At 40.6% G+C, this 20,997-nt stretch overlaps 1 protein-coding gene across 10 annotated transcripts in view; it reads right to left on the bottom strand.

Annotated features, from left to right (window-relative positions):
• Window positions 1–20,997, bottom strand: part of RIMS2 (regulating synaptic membrane exocytosis 2) — a 680,796-nt gene that overhangs the window by 164,480 nt on the left and 495,319 nt on the right. For 4 of the 10 annotated variants that reach the window (XM_056522548.1, XM_056522554.1, XM_056522556.1 and 1 more), the window contains one exon: window positions 15,226–15,270. The exons of 5 other annotated variants lie outside the window; for them this stretch is intronic. In XM_056522548.1, the coding sequence (XP_056378523.1) occupies window positions 15,226–15,270 (45 nt within the window). Of the gene's footprint in view, window positions 1–15,225; window positions 15,271–18,358; window positions 18,374–20,997 lie in introns of those variants that run through there. One more of the 10 variants, XM_056522559.1, reaches the window with a different exon arrangement.

Below are 20,997 nucleotides of genomic sequence, written 5' to 3'. Positions count from 1 at the left end.
CCATATTTGGAGTCGGGAAGGAATTTTTACCTCTAGTATGAGGGTTTTTTCCCTTCCTCTGGATCAACTCAGTAGGGACTCATCAGGGATATAGGCTGAACTTGATGGACTTTGGTCTTTTTTCAACCTCATGAACGATGTTACTATATGAGATAGATAGATAAAAATAAAGAGCAGTGCAGCACTCCATATAGTGAAAAACAGTGGATTTATTCCATCAAAAAAAGTGTAACAAAGAGCAGTGACGTTTCGATCCTCTCCGGGATCTATTTCAAGCAGAAAAAGAGAGGATCGAAACGTTGCTGCTCTTTTTTTACACTTTTTTTGATGGAATAAATCCACTGTTCGGATATGGAGTGCTGCACTGCTCTTTATTTTTATGGAATTGGAGGAATTTATGGACTAATTCTTTTTTCAGTTGTCGGCACCCTGCTTAACACATCATTGTTTGCATCAAGAGTGCTGTTGTGCCTTTATTTTTTCTAGATAGATAGATAGATAGATATGAGATAGATAGATAGATAGATAGATACAGAAAGATAGATAGATACAGATAGATAGGTATAGATATGACATAGATAGATACAGATAGATAGATAAATATGAGATAGATACAGAAAGAAAGATAGATATGAGATAGATAAATAGATAGATATATACAGTTAGATACAGATAGATAGATAGATAGATAGAGATGAGATACATAGATAGGTAAATATTAGATAAATGGATATGAGATAGATAGATATGAGAGATAGATAGATAGATATGAGATAGATATGAGAGATAGAGATAGATAGAAAGATAGATAGATATGAGATAGATAGATAGATAGATATGAGATAGATAGATAGATAGATAGATATGAGATAGATAGATAGATATGAGATAGATAGATATATATATGAGATAGATAGATATGAGAGATAGATAGATAGAAAGATAACTTTTACAAATACTGAGAATTCTCTAGATTTAAAGGAATCTGACACATTGATAATTCAGTCCAATCTGCAGGCGTCTTATTATAGAGCAGGAGGAGCTGGTCTGATTGATATATAGTTTTGTAGGAACATTTTCAAGCTAAGTAGTCAAGTGGGCGGTGCTATTCAGTGATTGACAACTCTCTCTCTCTCTCTATGCTCACACACACAGCTGTCAATCACTACATGACTACTTGGCCCAGAATAAGCAGAGGTTTCCATTAATAAATGACAATTATCCTGGGATTTTTCCTACAATACTATATATCAATCTGTTCAGCTCCTCCTGATCTATGAAATAAAGCTTCCAGCCTGGACGGCATTACCAGTGTGAATGGTCCTCTATAAAATATTTCGGTCATTATCCTGTACCCAGTTCACTAGCATTGGACGTGAAATACAGAATCTGCAGCTAAATCCTCATCAAGTTCATGAACATCTTACTCAGATTGGCCGGATACATAATCTATATTAGAGATTTCTTTCTCCACATTTCGGCTGTTCCTTTATGACACTGTTATAGGGGATAGTTCTCTATTTATCTACCACGGAGATAGAAAAGTAGGACAACACTGCCGAAAAGTGTTGACTGGAAAAAAACGATGTAAAACTTGTCTTTATAAAATATCTGTTATCAAAGAATTATTGTTTCGGATGTGGGGCGATCAATAAGAACAAGTAACAACAAGAGAGGAAAATGCAGTTTACCAAGAAACTTTTTGGGGCTAATGCTGAATGTAGCGTCCATTGTACTAGACTGGATCTACTTTTTAAAGGGGTACTCCCGTGGAAAACTTTTTTTTTTTTTTGTAAATCAACTGGTTCCAGAAAGTTAAACAGATTTGTAAATTACTTCTATTAAAAAAATCTTAATCCTTCCAGTACTTATTAGGGGGTGTATACTAAAGAGAAATCCAAAAAGGAAATGCATTTCCTCTGATGTCATGACCACAGTGCTCTCTGCTGACCTCTGCTGTCCATTTTAGGAACTGTCCAGAGCAGGAGAAAATCCCCATAGCAAACATATGCTGCTCTGGACAGTTCCTAAAATGGACAGCAGAGGTCAGCACTGTGGTCCTGACATCAGAGGAAATGCATTTCTTTTTTGGATTTCTCTTTAGTATAAAGCCCTTAAAAAGTACTGGAAGGATTAAGATTTTTTTTAATAGAAGTGATTTACAAATCTGTTTAACTTTCTGGCACCAGTTGATTTAAAAAAAAAAAAAAAAAAAAAAAGTGTTTTCAACGGGAGTACCCCTTTAAGATGCCTCAAAAACTCACAAACCATGTGGAAATTGTCCTAAAGCAGCGGTCTTCAAACGGCGGCCCTCCAGCTGTTGCAAATCTACAATTCCCTGCATGCCCGGACAGCCAACGGCTGTCCGGGCATGCTGGGAATTGTAGTTTTGCAACAGCTGGAGGGCCACATTTTGAAGACCACTGTCCTAAAGTTTTTTTTGTCATGCAAAACTGTCAAATGTTTTGAATGGTCAGGGTCTCAGTGCTGAGACCCCCACTGATCTCTAGATATAACCTTGACCACAGTGCTCTCTGCTGACCTCTGCTTTCCATTTTAGGAACTGTCCAGAGCAGGAGAAAATCCCCATAACAAACATATGCTGCTCTGGACAGTTCCTAAAATGGACAGCAGAGGTCAGCAGAGAGCACTGTGGTCGTGACAGCAGAGAAATCCAGACCATCAGACAATTTAATTTTTACGTTTTCATTTTTTCCTCTTCGCCTTCTAAAAATCATAACTCTTTTATATTTTCATCCACAGACTAGTATGAGGGCTTGTTTTTTGCGCGACCAGTCCTTTGTAATGACATCACTCATTATATCATAAAATGTATGGCGCAACCAAAAAACACTATTTTTGTGGGGGAAATTAAAAAGAAAAACGCAACTTTGCTAATTTTGGAAGGTTTCATTTCACGCCGTACAATTTACAGTAAAAATGACGTGTGTTCTTTATTCTGAGGGTCAATACGATTAAAATGATACCCATTATTATATACTTTTATATTATTGTTGCGCTTAAAAAAAATCACAAACTTTTTAACCAAACTAGTACGTTTATAATCCCTTTATTTTGATGACCTATAACTTTTTTATTTTTCCGTATAAGCGGCGGTATGAGGGCCCATTTTTTGCGCCATGATCTGTACTTATTTTTTATACCCCATTTGCATATAAAAAACTTTTAATACATTTTTTATAATTTTTTTAAAATAAAATGCATTAAAAAAGTAGCAATTTTGGACTTTTTTTTTTTTTACGTTCCCGCCGTTCACCGTACGGGATCATTAACATTTTATTTTAATAGTTCGGACATTTACGCACGCGGCGATACCAAATATGTCTATTAAATTAATTTTTTACGCTTTTTGGGGGTAAAATAGGAAAAAACGGACGTTTTACTTTTTTATTGGGGGATGGAATTTTTCACTTTTACTTTTACATTTTTTTTTACACTTGAATAGTCCCCATAGGGGACTATTCATAGCAATACCATGATTGCTAATACTGATCTGTTCTATGTATAGGACATAGAACAGATCAGTGTTATCGGCTATCTTCTGCTCTGGTCTGCTCGATCACAGACCAGAGCAGGAGACGCCGGGAGCCGCACGGAGGAAGGAGAGGGGACCTCCGTGCGGCGTTATGAATGATCGGATCCCCGCAGCAGCGCTGCGGGCGATCCGATCATTCATTGAAATCGCGTACTGCTGTAGATGCCGGGATCTGTATTGATCCCGGCATCTGAGGGGTTAATGGCGGACGCCCACGAGATCGCGGGCGTCGGCCATTGCCGGCGGGTCCCTGGCTGTGATCAGCCGCGCATGACACGGACATCGCTCCGATGCCCGCGGTTATGCACAGGACGTAAATGTACGTCATGGTGCGTTAAGTACCACTGCACCAGGACGTACATTTACGTCCTGCGTCCTTAAGGGGTTAAAGGGGTACTCCAGTGGAAACCGATTTTTTTTTTTTTATCAACTGGTGCCAGAAAGTTAAACAGATTTGTAAATTACTTCTATTGAAAAATATTAATCCTTCCAATACTTATTAGCTGCTGAATACTACAGAGGAAATTATTTTCTTTTTGGAACACAGTGCTCTCTGCTGACATCACGACCCCAGTGCTCTCTACTGACATCTCTGTCCATTTTTAGGAACTGTCCAGAGCAGCATATGTTTGCTATGGGGATTTTCTCCTACTCTGGACAGTTCTTAAATGGACAGAGATGTCAGCAGAGAGCACTGTGCTCGTGATGTCAGCAGAGAGCTCTGTGTTCCAAAAAGAAAATAATTTCCTCTGTAGTATTCAGCAGCTAATAAGTACTGGAAGGATTAAGATTTTTTAATAGAAGTCATTTACAAATCTATTTAACTTTTTGGCACCAGTTGATTTAAAAACAGAAAAAAAAAAGGTTTTCCACCGGAGTACCCCTTTAAATGTAATAACAGAGCTGCAGCAGGTAGGATAAGTGAAACAGGATAAGAACTATGGTGCATTTTTCTCCACTGGAAACTTATCAAAAAATGCTGGAAAAATTGTTCTGCCAACCTAAAGCATTAGGTAGTTATTAATTCATATGATGAAATGTACAAGGCATGAATAAAATATAGCACGGATTCTAAGTAACAGTGGTTCTGCAGTGGAGCTAAATCGTGCTATTCAGAAGGTGCTCGGAATTCATTGAATGTTCTCTACCCTTACATGTTTTATTTTATGGCATTTTAGAAATGTAGTCATGATGGTGATTTGTGTCAAAAGGGTTAAAGGGGTTATCCAGGGAAAAACTTTTTTATGTATATATATATATATATATATATATATATATATATATATATATATCAACTGGCTCCCGAAAGTTAAACAAATTTGTAAATTGTTCCTATTAAAAAATCTTAATCCTTTCAGTGATTATGAGCTGCTGAAGTTGAGTTGTTCTTTTCTGTCTAAGTGCTCTCTGATGACACCTGTCTCGGGAACTGTCCAGAGTAGAAGCAAATCCCCATAGCAAACCTCTTCTACTCTGTGCAGTTCCCGAGACAAGCAGAGATGTCAGAAGAGAGCACTGTTGCCAGACAGATAAGAACAACTCAACTTCAGCAGCTGATAACTATTGGAAGGAATAAGATTTTTTTAACAGAACTAATTTACAAATCTGTTTAAATTTCTGGAGCCAGTTGATATATGTGTTTTTTCCTGGAATTCCCCTTTAAAGAGGTTCTCCACAACAACCGCTGATCAGTGCAGTGAACGGCCTTCGTGATGAACTTATGTAACAATGAAAAGGAAGGGGCCCCTCCATTGTGATGACCAAGCAGGGGTCCCACAGGTTGGGGCCCTGCTGATAAAACATTTAGGGGCATACATGTGGGGTTGGGGTTAGAACCTCCTCTCTATACCCTCTCTTCTCACAATTCATCTATGCTGCTGCCCTCTTCAGGCTGTTGTAGGTCGGGCAGTCTATCTGCTGATAATGGATGAACACTACATGAGAGATAATCATCATTGATCAGCAAATGCCAGACAGCATTATATACCGACAATGGTAAGAACGGAAGTGGAGGGGGAGTGTTCACATATCCAGCCTCTGAACTTCAATGCTGGCTGCAGCAGGTTTGTCCCGCTGTATCCAGTCCATTCTGGGAGGAAAATACAGCAGAGATGTTGAAGGGGTATCACAAGATTCAAAGTTGATAGCTGATCAGTGGCGAGGGAGGGGGTCCGATCACTGGGACTCTTACCAATCCGAGAACAGAGATTGATACTGAGTTAAAGGGGAACTCTGGTGGGAAAAAAAATGTTTTCAAATCAACTGGTGCCAGAAAGTTAAACAGATTTGTAAATGACTTCTATTTAAAAAATCTTTACCCTTCCAGTACTTATTAGTAGCTGTATGCTACAGAGGAAATTCTTTTCTTTTTGAATTTCTTTTTTTGTGTTGTCCACATTGCTCTCTGCTGACACCTCTATCCATGTCAGGAACTGCCCAGAGCAGCATAGGTTTTCTATGAGGATTTTCTCCTGCTCTGGACAGTTCTTGATATGGACAAAGGTGTCAGCAGAGAGCACTGTGGACAAGACAAAAAAGAAATTCAAAAAGAAAAGAATTTCCTCTGTAGCATACAGCTGCTAATAAGTCCTGGAAGGGTAAAGATTTGTTAATAGAAGTAATTTACAAATCTGTTTAACTGTCTGGCACCAGTTTATTTAAAAAAAAAAATATACATTCCACCGGAGTACCACTTTAAGGGGCTGTAATTCCTGCTTGTTACAGACCCTTTAGGTTCGCTTGTAAATTTAGGGTCTATTCACACGGCAGAATTTCCGCTTGCGGAATTCCGCCTCAAATTAAAGCCCATAGACTTCTATGGGATTCTGCACTGGTTGGGAAGCACTGCCGGAGGCAGAGTGTGCCGCCATATGGTAATCATGATCAGTATTAGGGTACGTTCACACTACGGAATTGCCGCGGAATTTCAGGGGGGGGAATTCCGCGGGCGCAATTCCGCGGTGTCAATTTTAACATTAGTGTGAACGGGTTTCCGCGAGACCCGTTCACACTGTGGAATTTCAGTGGCGGACATTTCAAGAACATGTTCATTCTTTGTGCGGAATCCGCGAGCGGACCATAGCCGTCAATGGTGACGGCTCAGTGCCCCGCGGCCCTAGCACCGAAGCTTCACCGGCGGCGGCCGCCAGGCGGAACCTCCGCTCGCGGAATTCAGTCGCGAGAATTCCATAGTGTGAACGCACCGTAACGTCATTTTATGAAGTTATTTTCACCTAAAAGTAACACTTGCAGGGGTAAATAACGCTGTAACATGACGCGAAGAAAAAAAGGTCGTTATTTTTTTTTTCTTTTGAATTCATACAAAATTCTACAGAAAAAAAAAATCTTCAAAATTTGTATGACCCCATAAAAATATGGGTGTTCTTTATTAGAAGTATCTGGAATATGTTAGTGGGTAGAAGGCCTACAAGCTGAGCGTCACTGTTAGATCGGTGAGGGTGACCATCAGATCCTGTAGAGAAGTTGTTTGAAGAGGCCGCAGAGCTTTTCTGATCGCAGCTTCATAAATGTTACATCAGTTTGCACTGTCTAGCATACTCTGTACCTATTGTAGCTTTTGTCCCATGTTGTTTCACTAACTTAAAGGGGTATTCCAGGGGTGTAGAAAAAAATAACATAGAGGTAAAATTGCCACTCATCTTTTCAATGTAATTCCAAGATCAGCGATCGGAGCAGGACCTTATCGCTCAGCCAATCACTGGCAGCAGAGGTGTCCCATCTCATCCAGTGATTGGCTGGGTGGGAAAGTCCTGCTCCGAGTGCTCGTCTCAGAAGCAGGTTGCAGGGGACTGGAAGAACAACCGGAGCTGCAGAGGATCAATTCTTAATCCTTCCAGTACTTATTTGCAGCTGTATACTACAGAGGAAATTCTTTTCTTTTGGAATTTCTTTTCTGTCATGACCACAGTGCTCTCTGCTGACACCTCTGTCCATTTTACCAACTGTCCAGAGCAGGATTGGTTTGCTATGGGGATTTTCTCCAGCTCTGGACAGTTCCTGACATGGACAGAGGTGTCAGTGGAGAGCACTGTGGCCAGACAAAAAAGAAATCCAAAAAGAAAAGAACTTCCTCTGTAGTATACAGCCGCTAATAAGTGGAAGGATTAAGATTTTTTAATAGAAGTAATTTACAAATCTGTTTAACTTTCTGCTTTAAAAAAAAAAAAACAATTTCCCACCGGAGTACCCTTTTAAGTTTGCTAAAACAAAAAGGCTAGCAGTCAATGCAAACATGCAGGAGGCTGCAGACTTGCACAAGCACCAAGGATTCTTTAAACAGCTCATTGGCGGGGGGTGGGGGGACCAGGAGTCAGACCCAAACTGATCTTATATTAATGGCCTATTTAAAAGCTGGGTTCATAGTCAGGATCATATCGGCAGAGAGAAATTCCAGGCGGAGATTGTGAGGGCATCCGGTGCAGATAAAATCAGTCATGTCCCACTAGGACCATGCGGACACTGCCCTCATCATAGACGGCAATGTATTCTGCACGGATTCCGCTGAAAGAATGAGCAAGCTTGGCCAATGAAATTCCATAATTCGCACTATGCAGCAGAATCCCATTGACTGCACGGGAATTTACAAGTGGAATTTTAACACGGAATCCTACTCGGAAATTCTGTAGTATGAACCTAACCTAGGATTAATGAATTTAACCACACAAACAAGTTTATTCTTTTCAGTGGAAATTCTGCAGTGCTAATTCATCAGCACAATTAGTGCAGTGGAAATCCCACTGCAGAATACCACTGACAGCAATGGGAGGCTGCTGCAAAGTACATTCCGCCCAGAATTTCCAAGTGAAAATTCTGGACAAAAATTCTCAGTGTGAACTAAGGATAACGGAAGCCTATAAATGATATCTGGTAGACCTTATACACCCCAATGCTGCGGCCCCCTACATACAGCTGATCAGTAAGGGTGACAGTAGATTGATTCTGAGGGTAGGCAATCCATTTTTAAAGGCTGGGTAACCCCTTCTGCAAAAAACGTTCAAATGATAGGGATAAACGTGGTGTTAAGGGTCCCAGTTAAGAGCTGAAATACATTATGTACCCTCTCTTACAATATATATAGTTAGAGAGTAGGAAATTTGCCACCAGCATTTCGAAAACAATTCACAAAAAGAATAATTTGCCTATTACTGTGTTAAAATTCTCAAAACAATTCTCATTGCAAATAAATTTGCCTAATGGATAGTAATATCTGGTAGATTCGATAACAAAATACAGTAAAATGTAGTAGTACATCTATAGAGTTGTGGTACCGCCGTCGCTCATCTACCCTGATTAGAAACTACACAGCTCTCTGGCGCCATCTTCTGGCAATTGCATGGTACAATTTTTTTTAAATAAGTCAAGTACAAAAGGTTTTCGTCAGGTCATTGGCACATTCACATTTTGCTTTACTGAGCTAAACATTTGTGTTTAGAAATACCCTGTAAAAATCTAAGTTTATTTTTTTTCCTTCTATTTACAGCAAATAGATGATAATCTAAATTTAAAAATTTTTTTTGCTTTTTTGTTTTTGTTTTTGTTTGTTGCTCTATCTCCTCTCTCTAAAATTATTATGACAAAAAAATTACATAATCCCCCCTACAGTCAGGGCAGGGTACTGTTAGAGGGTAAGTTGTCACCTTAGCTTATAGATAGTGCAGGGAAACTACAAAATACAGGTTGTTGTGATTATGTTATTGAAGCCAATGAAGTGTAGCCTAATATGTGGGATCATATGGATCAATGATGCTGCAAGATTGTAGAATAGTGTTTTTCAATCAGCGTGCCTCCAGCTGTTGTAAAACTACAACTCCCAGCATGCCCGGACAGCCTTCGGCTGTCCGGGCATGCTGGGAGTTGTAGTTTTGCAACAGCTGGAGGCACGTTGGTTGGTAAACACTGCTGTAGAATGTAGCCTATTGAGTATTCCTTCTGTTCACAGACTGACTGATTTCATGTATGTAAATAAGGACAAGGCAGAAGGGGGAGCAGGATCAAACAAGCACATAAAACATGTCAGGACAAGAACTCACAAGCTGCACTATAAGGGTGCATTGACACATGCGTATTTTCTGCTGCAGATTTGCTCCAGAAGATTTTGCTGCCCATTGAAGTCAATGGGCAGCAAAATCTGCAGCAGAAAATCTGCAGCAGATCTGCAATAAAAATAAGCACGTGTGAATGCACTCTAAGGATACAATCACACAGGCGGATTACCTGCGGAATTTCCGCAGAGTATTTGCTGCGGAAAATCCGCAGCGGATTTTGCTACCATTGACTTCAATGGGTCATCAGAAAATCCGCAATAGAAGGCAGTTTTGCAGATTTCCCTTCGGAACCCATTGAATTCAATGGTAGCAGTTTATCTGCTGCGGATTTTTTACTGCAAATACGCTGCGGAAATTCTGCAGGTAATCCGCCCATGTGAATGTACCCTAAGGCTAAGTTTCCATTTTGAGCCAAAGTCAGAAATGGATCCATAAGAAGGGAGAAGTGTAAGTCCTTCCTTTATATGTCCTATTCCTTTTGAATTCACTTCTGGCTTTGGCTCAAAAACTGCAGTGGGAGAAATCAAAAAACTGCCAGAAAAAAACAACAACAAAAAAAAAAAATAAAGTGGAAACGTAGCCTAAGGCAGAGTTCAAACATAGATTTTTTTTTTTGGTCAGTCTATTTAGCCAAAACCAGGAGTTTTCTCTGTATAATAAAAAAAAAGCTGACCGAAATACTGTGTGACTCCAGCCTAAGGAACAGTATGGTGGGAAGTATCATATACAAGCACAACGACTGGTTAATATAAAATACAAGAAATGAAGTAGAACAAAAGAACTGTAAAATGTTTATAGGGAACCCTGTTACTTGATCTACAGAGCTCGTCATGTTATAGAGCAGGGGGGGCTGAACAGACTGATATAGAGTTTTGTGGGAAATTATTTATTTATTAAAATTTTATTTATTAAATTATATAAATTATTTATAATTATAATTTCTAATCTGCTTTTTGGGGGAATGAGTCCCAGTGAGGTACTTAACAGAAGGTCAACAAGGCCAGCGGTTTAAGGGGGGGCGGCAGAAATGCAGCCCCATTATACTACAGTATATAATCAGGGATGTGCACAGACAATTTGGGCGGCAGGGGCACTCGTAATTATATATATACAGTACAGACCAAAGGTTTGGACACCTTCTCATTCAGAGTTTCCTTCATTTTCATGACTATGAATATTGTAGATTCACACTGAAGGCATCAAAACTATGAATTAACACATGTGGAATTATAGACATAACAAAAAAGTGTGAAAATATGTCATATTCTAGATTCTTCAAAGTAGCCACCTTTTGCTTTGATTACTGCTTTGCACACTCTTGGCATTCTCTTGTTGAGATTCAAGAGGTAGTCACCTGAAATGGTTTTCACTTCACAGGTGTGCTGGTGTGGAGGAGGAGGTGTGATGGTGTGGAGGAGGAGGTGTGATTTTACCAAGAAGGAGAGTGATGGGGGGCTGCACCAGATGACCTGGCCTCCACAGTCACCGGACCTGAACCCAATCGAGATTGTTTGGGGTGAGCTGGACCGCAGAGTGAAGGCAAAAAGGGCCAACAAGTGCTAAGCATCTCTGGGAACTCCTTCAAGACTGTTGGAAGACCATTTCAGGTGACTACCTCTTGAAGCTCATCAAGAGAATGAGTGTGCAAAGCAGTAATCAAAGCAAAAGGTGGCTAGAACCTAGAATATGACAGATTTTCACACTTTTTTGTTATGTCTATAATTCCACCTGTGTTAATTCATAGTTTTGATGCCTTCAGTTCATAGTCATGAAAATAAAGAAAACTCTGAATGAGAAGGTGTGTCCAAACTTTTGGTCTGTACTGTAAATGCCCACATAATGGTGTCAGACCGCCCAGGGCACTTATAGGAAGAACATGAAAAGGACAGGGGCTAAAGCCCCCCTTTCTAGTCAACCTGTGCACGTCCCTGACTATAATATAATACACACACAGTATAATATACTACTGTCTGCACTGTTGTTTAGTGGGGGAGAGAGAGGATCTGAGCCGTGCAGCGGTGTAAACAGCTTCCAAGAAAGCAGAGAGAGTACTCGATTACTGTTAGCGGCCATCTTTACCGGAGGAAGAGAAGAAAGAGGAGGCTACAACAGCTCCAGAGCAGAAGAAACTGGTGGAGGAGGAAACAGTCTGAAGTCACTTAGAAGTTGGCTACAAGTCCCTGGTTCCGTCCGGACACAGCACTAGTAAGGTGAACACCCTTTCTTCCCCTCCCCCCTTTAGGCAGCAAGATACATCCCTGGTTAGTATTAATACCTTAACCCCTTAAGGACTCAGCCCATTTTGGCCTTAAGGACTCAGACAATTAAATTTTTACGTTTTCATTTTTTCCTCCTCGCCTTCTAAAAATCATAACTCTTTTATATTTTCATCTACAGACTAGTATGAGGGCTTGTTTTTTGCGCGACCAGTTGTCCTTTGTAATGACATCACTCATTATATCATAAAATGTATGGCGCAACCAAAAAACACTATTTTTGTGGGGAAATTAAAACGAAAAACGCAATTTTGCTAATTTTGGAAGATTTTGTTTTCACGCCGTACACTTTCTGGTAAAACATGACATGTGTTCTTTATTCTGAGGGTCAATACGATTAAAATGATACCCATTATTATATACTTTTATATTATTGTTGCGCTTAAAAAAAATCACAAACTTTTTAACCAAATTAGTACGTTTATAATCCCTTTATTTTGATGACCTATAACTTTTTTATTTTTCCGTATAAGCGGCGGTATGGGGGCTCGTTTTTTGCGCCATGATCTGTACTTTTTTTTGATACCACATTTGCATATAAAAAACTTTTAATACATTTTTTATAATTTTTTTTTTAATAAAATGTATTAAAAAAGTAGGAATTTTTGACTTTTTAATTTTTTTTCGTTCACGCTGTTCACCGTACGGGATCATTAACATTTTATTTTAATAGTTCGGACATTTACGCACGCGGCGATACCAAATATGTCTATAAAAAATGTTTTTTACGCTTTTTGGGGGTAAAATAGGAAAAAACGGACGTTTTACTTTTTATTGGGGGAGGGGATTTTTCACTTTTTTTTTACTTTTACTTTTACATTTTTTAACATTTTTTTTTACACTTGAATAGTCCCCATAGGGGACTATTCATAGCAATACCATGATTGCTAATACTGATCTGTTCTATGTATAGGACATAGAACAGATCAGTATTATCGGTCATCTCCTGCTCTGGTCTGCTCGATCACAGACCAGAGCAGGAGACGCCGGGAGCCGCACGGAGGAAGGAGAGGGGACCTCCGTGCGGCGTTATGAATGATCGGATCCCCGCAGCAGCGCTGCGGGCGATCCGATCGTTCATTTTAATCGCGAACTGCCGCAGATGCCGGGATCTGTATTGATCCCGGCACCTGAGGGGTTAATGGCGGACGCCCGCGAGATCGCGGGCGTCGGCCATTGCCGGCGGGTCCCTGGCTGCGATCAGCAGCCGGGATCAGCCGCGCATGACACTGGCATCGCTCCGATGCCCGCGGTTATGCTTAGGACGTAAATGTACGTCCTGGTGCGTTAAGTACCACCTCACCAGGACGTACATTTACGTCCTGCGTACTTAAGGGGTTAAAGGAGATATCCAGTGCTGAAAAACTTATCCCCTATCCTAAGTTTCAGATCGTGGGGGGCCCCAGCGGTCGGACCACCCGCGATCTGAACGGGGCCCCGGCAGCCCGCGTGAATGGGGCGTGTTGACCACCGCACGAAACTGCGGCTGACACGCCCCCTCAATACAACTCTATGGCAGAGCCGGAGCGCTGCCTTCGGCAGTCTCCGGCGCTGCCATAGCGATGTATTGAGGGGGCATGTCAGCCGCCGCTTCATGCAGTGGTCGGCACCCGCTATCTGGCCAGCGAACCTGGGCCCCGTACAAGAGATTGTGGGGGGCCCCAGCAGTCCGACCCCCCGCGATCTGAAACTTATCCCCTATCCTTAGGATAGGGGGTAAGTTTTTCACCACTGGACTACCACTTTAATACATCCTGGGTGGTCCTAATGTGTGATTGACATGCTCATTCTTATGGCATAATCTTCTCTGAAATGCATTGCCGTCTATAGAAACGATGCATTTCCGAGCAGTCCTATCGCCGGCAAAACATGATAGATATTCCACTAATATTCTGCCGTGTGAACAGAATCTAAGTTTGTCTCGCTTAGTGCCCTCCTCTTCCAGATAGTTCTAGCTATCGGAGACAGAACACTCACACCTCTAACGATCAAAATATTTGACATGTGTCTACAAGATGTTAAAACTTTTTTTAAAGTGACAGTGCCCTTTTAAAGAGTACCTGTCACCAAATAAACTTTTCTAAACTAACTCAGGCTATGTTCCCTAACTACCCCTAACACCCCTCCCACCCTTAGAAAAAAGAGCTTTTAAAAGCTGTGTATCATACATTTCTCCTTGCTCACTTGCTCATAGTGAAATCTCCTAGCAGGAGAAAGTGGGTGAAGCCTGCTCGGGAACCACTTCTGCCCTCACATCGTTGCAGTGCTGTGGTGAATAGAAGACCTCAAGCTCTGTGCAGCAGCTTTCAGTCTCTGCTTCTTTCATTGAGGCTCTGTTCATCTTTTAGTCAGTGCAGTTTAGTCTGTGCAGCCGCTTTCAGTGAGGCTCTTTGCAGCTTTTAGTCTGTACAGCTTTCAGTAAGGCTCTTTGCAGCTGTCAATCAAGCTCAGTGCAGAGAAACACTGCCTGAGTTTGGTCTCCTGACATTACAAGCAAGAGACCAAAATCTGAGATTTTGACCAGACGGAATGTGTTCTGGCCAAGAAGAGAGACCCCCGGTGGCCAGAAGTATACATCAGAAAAACTAGCATAAAACATGTTTTGTTTTTTTGTTTTTTTTAATGGAAGCCAATTACAAAAGTTATTTATTTGGTGTAAGGAATCGAATATTAAAAATCATGTTTAATGACAGTGCCCATTTAAACCTCTAAAGCCAGTGGGCGGTCCAAGTACCAGTGAGGATTGATGGACCTAGAATGAGCAGATTTTAAATTAATAATAAATATTTTCCCAAAAAACTTTATATTAATCTGCTCAGCTCCTCCTATAATAAGATGCCCGTTGTTAGGGCTGTAGGTTTGGTAGAAAAAAATTAATACTTATAGTAATGATTAATTCATCCGCTGCAGTCCTATAACACTTTAATTTATGGTCTGCCCCCAGCAAGTCGGATCTGTTATAATTGTATTGAGATACTTCTCATGGTAAATGCCCAGGTTCCCCACTAGAGATGAGCGAACTTACAGTAAATTCGATTCGTCACGAACTTCTCGGCTCGGCAGTTGATGACTTATCCTGCATAAATTAGTTCAGCTTTCAGGTGCTCCCGTGGGCTGGAAAAGGTGGATACAGTCCTAGGAAAGATTATCCTAGGACTGTATCCACCTTTTCCAGCCCACGGGAGCACCTGAAAGCTGAACTAATTTATGCAGGAAAAGTCATCAACTGCCGAGCCGAGAAGTTCGTGACGAATCGAATTTACTGTAAGTTCGCTCATCTCTATTCCCCACCACAGCCTTAATTCTCTAAACTACAGCAGTAACTTGCCTTTTCTCCCATTTACAGGTGGACTCTGCAGTTTCTCCTCATAATCTTTATCACATCAAAAACAAACAATGATTAATGTATAACACTATATACAGGATACATACACAGCACACTGTTGGGGGTATTCATTTTGCCCACATACAAGGTTGGGTTGTCTGCATCAAGTTTTTAAAAAGACAAGTCTATTTTTGGGGGGTGGATAAAATAGGGTTAAAGGGGTATTCCAGGAAAAAAAATGTTTATTTTTTAATAAATATATATATATATATATATATATATATCAACTGGCTACAGAAAGTTAAACAGATTTGTAAATTACTTCTACTAAAAAAATCTTAATCCTTCCAATAATTATCAGCTGCTGAAGTTGAGTTGTTCTTTTCTGTCTGGCAACAGTGCTCTCTGCTGACATCTCTGCTTGTCTCGGGAACTGCATAGAGTAGAAGAGGTTGGCAATTGGGGAATTGCTTCTACTCTGGACAGTTCCCGAGACACGTGTGATCAGAGAGCACTTAGACAGAAAAGAACAACTCAACTTCAGCAGCTCATAAGTACTGAAAGGATTAAGATTTTTTAATAGAAGTAATTTACAAATCTGTTTAACTTTCTGGAGCCAGTTGATATATATATATATATATATGTATATACGTTTTTTTGCGTAACTGTACTATTGTGGTATGCCACAGATGCATTCTCCCCATTCAAGACCTCAGCTATATAGTACTGTATGGAGGCGCCATATGGCGCCTCCATACAGTACTATATAGCTGAGGTCTTGAATGGGGGAGAATACATCTGTGGTAGGGCATACGGTAAAATAAAAGGTATATGAAGGTATAATAGGTACCATAAAAGTCTTTGGGCACTACATGTCTGCATACAACCTGAAGCTTGTATATGGGGCTTTAAATTTAAGAAACACTCTGGGATTTTTTTTTTTTTAAATAGTACAATATAGGCTATCAATACAGAATAATTAATACATTTCCCACGAATCCTCTGGCTTTGCAGAGAGATAATTCACCTAATGAGCCCAAGCGATTTACCTGGCTAGAATCTGGCAACCAGAAGCCTACACTGCTGGGGCTTATCACAACAACAACAGAAAAAATAATGCAAAAATGTTATGTGGGAGGGTGCAGAACTTCTATGTAATATAGATATCAGCAGCAGTATACAGATAGAGCTGGAGAGGAGGTGTATAACTACTATGTAATCTGATCCCATAGAGATCCCAGCAGCAGTATACTGATAGAGCTGGAGGGGAGGTGTATAACTACTATGTAATCTGATCCCATAGAGATCCCAGCAGCAGAATACTGATAGAGCTGGAGGGGAGGTATATAACTACTATGTAATCTGATCCCATAGAGATCCCAGCAGCAGTATACTGATAGAGCTGGAGGGGAGGTGTATAACTACTATGTAATCTGATCCCATAGAGATCCCAGCAGCAGAATACTGATAGAGCTGGAGAGGAGGTGTATAACTACTATATATCCTGATCCTATAGAGATCCCAGCAGCAGTATACTGATAGAGCTGGAGAGGAGGTGTATAACTACTATGTAATCTGATCCCATAGAGATCCCAGCAGCAGTATACTGATAGAGCTGGAGAGGAGGTGTATAACTACTATGTAATCTGATGCCATAGAGATCCCAGCAGCAGAATACTGATAGAGCTGGAGGGGAGGTATATAACTACTATGTAATCTGATCCCATAGAGATCCCAGCAGCAGTATACTGATAGAGCTGGAGGAGAGGTGTATAACTACTATATATTATCCTGATCTCATAGAGATCCCAGCAGCAGTATACTGATAGGGCTGGGGGGGGGGGGAGGTGTATAACTACTATATATCCTTATCCTATAGAGATCCCAGCAGCAGAATACTGATAGAGCTGGAGGAGAGGTGTATAACTACTATGTAATCTGATCCCATAGAGATCCCAGCAGCAGTATACTAATAGAGCTGGAGGAGAGGTGTATAACTACTATGTAATCTGATCCCATAGAGATCCCAGCAGCAGTATACTGATAGAGCTGGAGGGGAGGTGTATAACTACTATATATCCTGATCCTATAGAGATAGCAGCAGCAGTATACTGATAAAGCTGGAGGGGAGGTGTATAACTACTATATATCCTGATCCTATAGAGATAGCAGTAGCAGTATACTGATAGAGCTGGAGGGGAGGTGTATAACTTCTATATATCCTGATCCCATATAGATATCAGCAGCAGTATACAGTATTGATAGAGCTGGAGGGGAGGGGTATAACTACTATATATCCTGATCCCATAGAGAGAGCAAGATAGCAACAGCAGTATACAGATAGAGATGGAGGGGAGGTGTATAACTTCTGTATATCCTGATTCCATAAAGTCAGCAGTAGCAGTTTACAGATAGAGCTTTAGGGGAGGTGTATAACTACTATATATCCTGATCCCATAAAGTCAGCAGTAGTAGTATACAGATAGAGCTGGAGGGGAGGTGTACAACTACTATATATCCTGATCCTATAGAGATAGCAGCAGTATACAGATAGAGCTGGGAGGGATCTGGAAACTGCAAGGAGTGATCTAATAGGTGATGATGTCATCCTGCAGTTCACAGGAAGTCAGCTGACCTAGGACAGACCACTTCCTTTGACACATAACAACTGTAATTTTCTGTGAATCAGACTGGAGATCACATGACCCAGTTACAATAATGAAACACATGGATACGGCTGTGCTGGAATGAAACTAGTGGTGCTGTAGGACTAGTGATGGTGAGTGTGCATGATATGGGCAAAAAAATAAAATAAAATACCAGAGTGCTTCTTTATGCAAAACACTACGTATGGGACTACTGGTACAAGTATACAATCAGAACACATAAATCCACACAACATAGAGCAAACACATACAAAGCTACAGAAGAAGGGTGAGGAGTAGGGCTGGGCTCACACTGTGTTTGGGCTCTATGTAAGTTGTTGGTATAGCTAGGGATACTGGCAAAACAAAGTATGCCGCCATATACCTTAGTGCACCCATGGGGACCCAATCAATTTAAAAGACCAAATTTAGTCTAAGAGTGACAATGTTTGGTCCATTTCCTAAATACATAAGGGGAGCTTCATCTAGACCTGTGCTGAGGAAACGTTCACCGGTTGCCCATAGCAACCAATCAGATCGCTTCTTTCATTTTTAAGGGGCCTTTTCAAAAATGAAAGCGGCAATCTGATTGGTCGCTATGGGCAACTGGTCGACTTTTCCTCTGCACAGGTTTTGATAAATCTCCCCCATAGTTTTTATTTTAGAGAACTTAAAGGGATACTCCGGTGGAAAACTTCTTTTTTTTATTTTATTTTTTTTTAAACCAACTGGTGCCAGAAAGTTAAACAGATTTGTAAATTACTTCTATTAAAAAAAATCTTAATCCTTCCAGTACTTCTTAGCTGCTGAATACTACAGAGGAAATTATTTTCTTTTTGGAACACAGAGCTCTCTGCTGACATCACGAGCACAGTGCTCTCTGCTGACATCTCTGTCCATTTTAGGAACTGTCCAGAGTAGCATATGTTTGCTATGGGTTTTTTTTCCTACTCTGGACAGTTCCTAAAATAGACAGAGATGTCAGCAGAGAGCACTGTGCTCATGATGTCAGCAGAGAGCTCTGTGTTCCAAAAAGAAATGAATTTCCTCTGTAGTATTCAGCAGCTAATAAGTACTGGAAGGATTAAGATTTTTTTTTTAATAGAAGTAATTTACAAATCTGTTTAACTTTCTGGCACCAGTTGATTTAAAAAAATTTAAAAAAAAGTTTTACACCGGAGTACCCCTTTAAAAACACAATCCAGGAAATTGATTGAATGTAGTCACTAGTATATACCGAGATATAGAACATAAATGGAGTGTGGACCCAGCCAGTATTTATATTCTATAAAGCAATGTTTTCCAACCAAGATGCCTCCAGCTGTTGCAAAACTACAACTCCCAGCATGCCCGGACAGCCGAAGGCTGTCTGGGCATGCTGGGAGTTGTAGTTTTGCAACAGCTGAAGGACACTGGTTAGGAAACACTGCTATAAAGATTGATACAGTTTTACAGAAAATACAAATACAACTTTGGAAACTGAAGCATAGTTTGCAGGAAGGAAAGGTGATGTCGTTGATGATTAGTTGAAAAAAAAATTAAGGGGGTTGCATTTAGGAAAATGGGCGCATACGTGAAAATGCAATAATGCGTTTTAACTCAAAGCAACCACATTTCGTGTTTTTGTTGCAGAATAGCGATAATAGAATTTGCACCGAAATTCTGCAGCAAAGTACAGTCCAATGTAAGTGAATGTGTAGAAGAAAGAAAAGAAAGGACCGACGGACGGCGCCTTGTGTATTTACCCTCAATAGATCGGGTGGTGGGTGGGGGGGGGGGCCACCCCATGGGGCTTATAGATGGCCGCTCACCTTGAGATCTATGCAAAAAAGCATATCACCCACGATATAATCGGGGTACTGTAGTGCGAGTCGCTGCTATGCTGATGGGTTGCAGGAGGAAACAAGTCGTCCTGGGAGTCAATATTAGAAGTAGAGCAGGAAAAAACCCTCAGGTATGGCGCTGCAGACTCTTGTAGACAGATGAGGCGGATGCCAAAGGTAATAGGAAAGTCCTCAGCAGGACATTTTATTAAAAAAAAACTATAAAATGGACAAGATTACGCGTTTCGGGAGGATCCCTCCCTTCCTGATCTGAGGAAGGGAGGGATCCTCCCGAAACGCGTAATCTTGTCCATTTTATTGTTTTTTTTAATAAAATGTCCTGCTGAGGACTTTCCTATTACCTTAGGCATCCGCCTCATCTGTCTACAAGAGTCTGCAGCGCCATACCTGAGGTTTTTTTTCCTGCTCTACTTCTAATAATGTAAGTGAATGGAGCTTTAAAGGGGTACTCCCGTGGAAAACTTTTTTTTTTTTTAAATCAACTGGTGCCAGAAATTTAAACAGATCAATTCTATAAAAAAAAATCTTAATCCTTCCAATACTTTTTAGGGACTGTATACTAAAGAGAAATCAAAAAAAAGAAATGCATTTCCTCTGATGTCATGACCACAGTGCTCTCTGCTGACCTCTGCTGTCTATTTTAGGAACTGTCCAGAGCAGGATATGTTTGCTATGGGGATTTTCTTCTGCTCTGGACAGTTCCTAAAATGGACAGCAGAGGTCAGCAGAGAGCACTGTGGTCATGACATCAGAGGAAATGCATTTCTTTTTTGGATTCCCTCTTTAGTATACAGCCCCTAAAAAGTACTGGAAGGATTAAGATTTTTTAATAGAAGTAATTTACAAATCTGTTTATTGGCACCAGTTGATTTAAATAAATAAATAAAAGTTTTCCACAGGAGTACCCCTTTAAGGCTGGGTTCACATCATGTCCGGCGAGCACCAGAGGGAAACTGATGCTAGAACTGATCCGATTTATTTGAATGGGACAGTTCACAATCACCCAGCATCTCAATTTTGATGCCGGATGCGCCGGAGGGCATCGGACAGGGGAATGTAACATGCTGCGTTCCTCTGTTTGGCGTCCAGAAACAATAAACGCCGGATGCCATACAACTGATAACAACTAATGCATCATCAGTTATGGCATCAGTCGAGATCTAGACTGGGTTCCCCTATGTCGGCCATATGTGAACCCAGCCTAACAAATCCTGGTGTAAAACATGTAAAATGGTTTCTAGGATTTAAATAAACCAATTACATGTTGAAATATTAAAAAGGATGTA

The sequence above is a fragment of the Hyla sarda genome, chromosome 5 (assembly GCF_029499605.1).
Source record: "Hyla sarda isolate aHylSar1 chromosome 5, aHylSar1.hap1, whole genome shotgun sequence".
Classification (NCBI taxonomy): domain Eukaryota; kingdom Metazoa; phylum Chordata; class Amphibia; order Anura; family Hylidae; genus Hyla; species Hyla sarda.
Note: the sequence above shows the minus strand (reverse complement) of the source record. Positions and strands in the feature narration are given on the sequence as shown.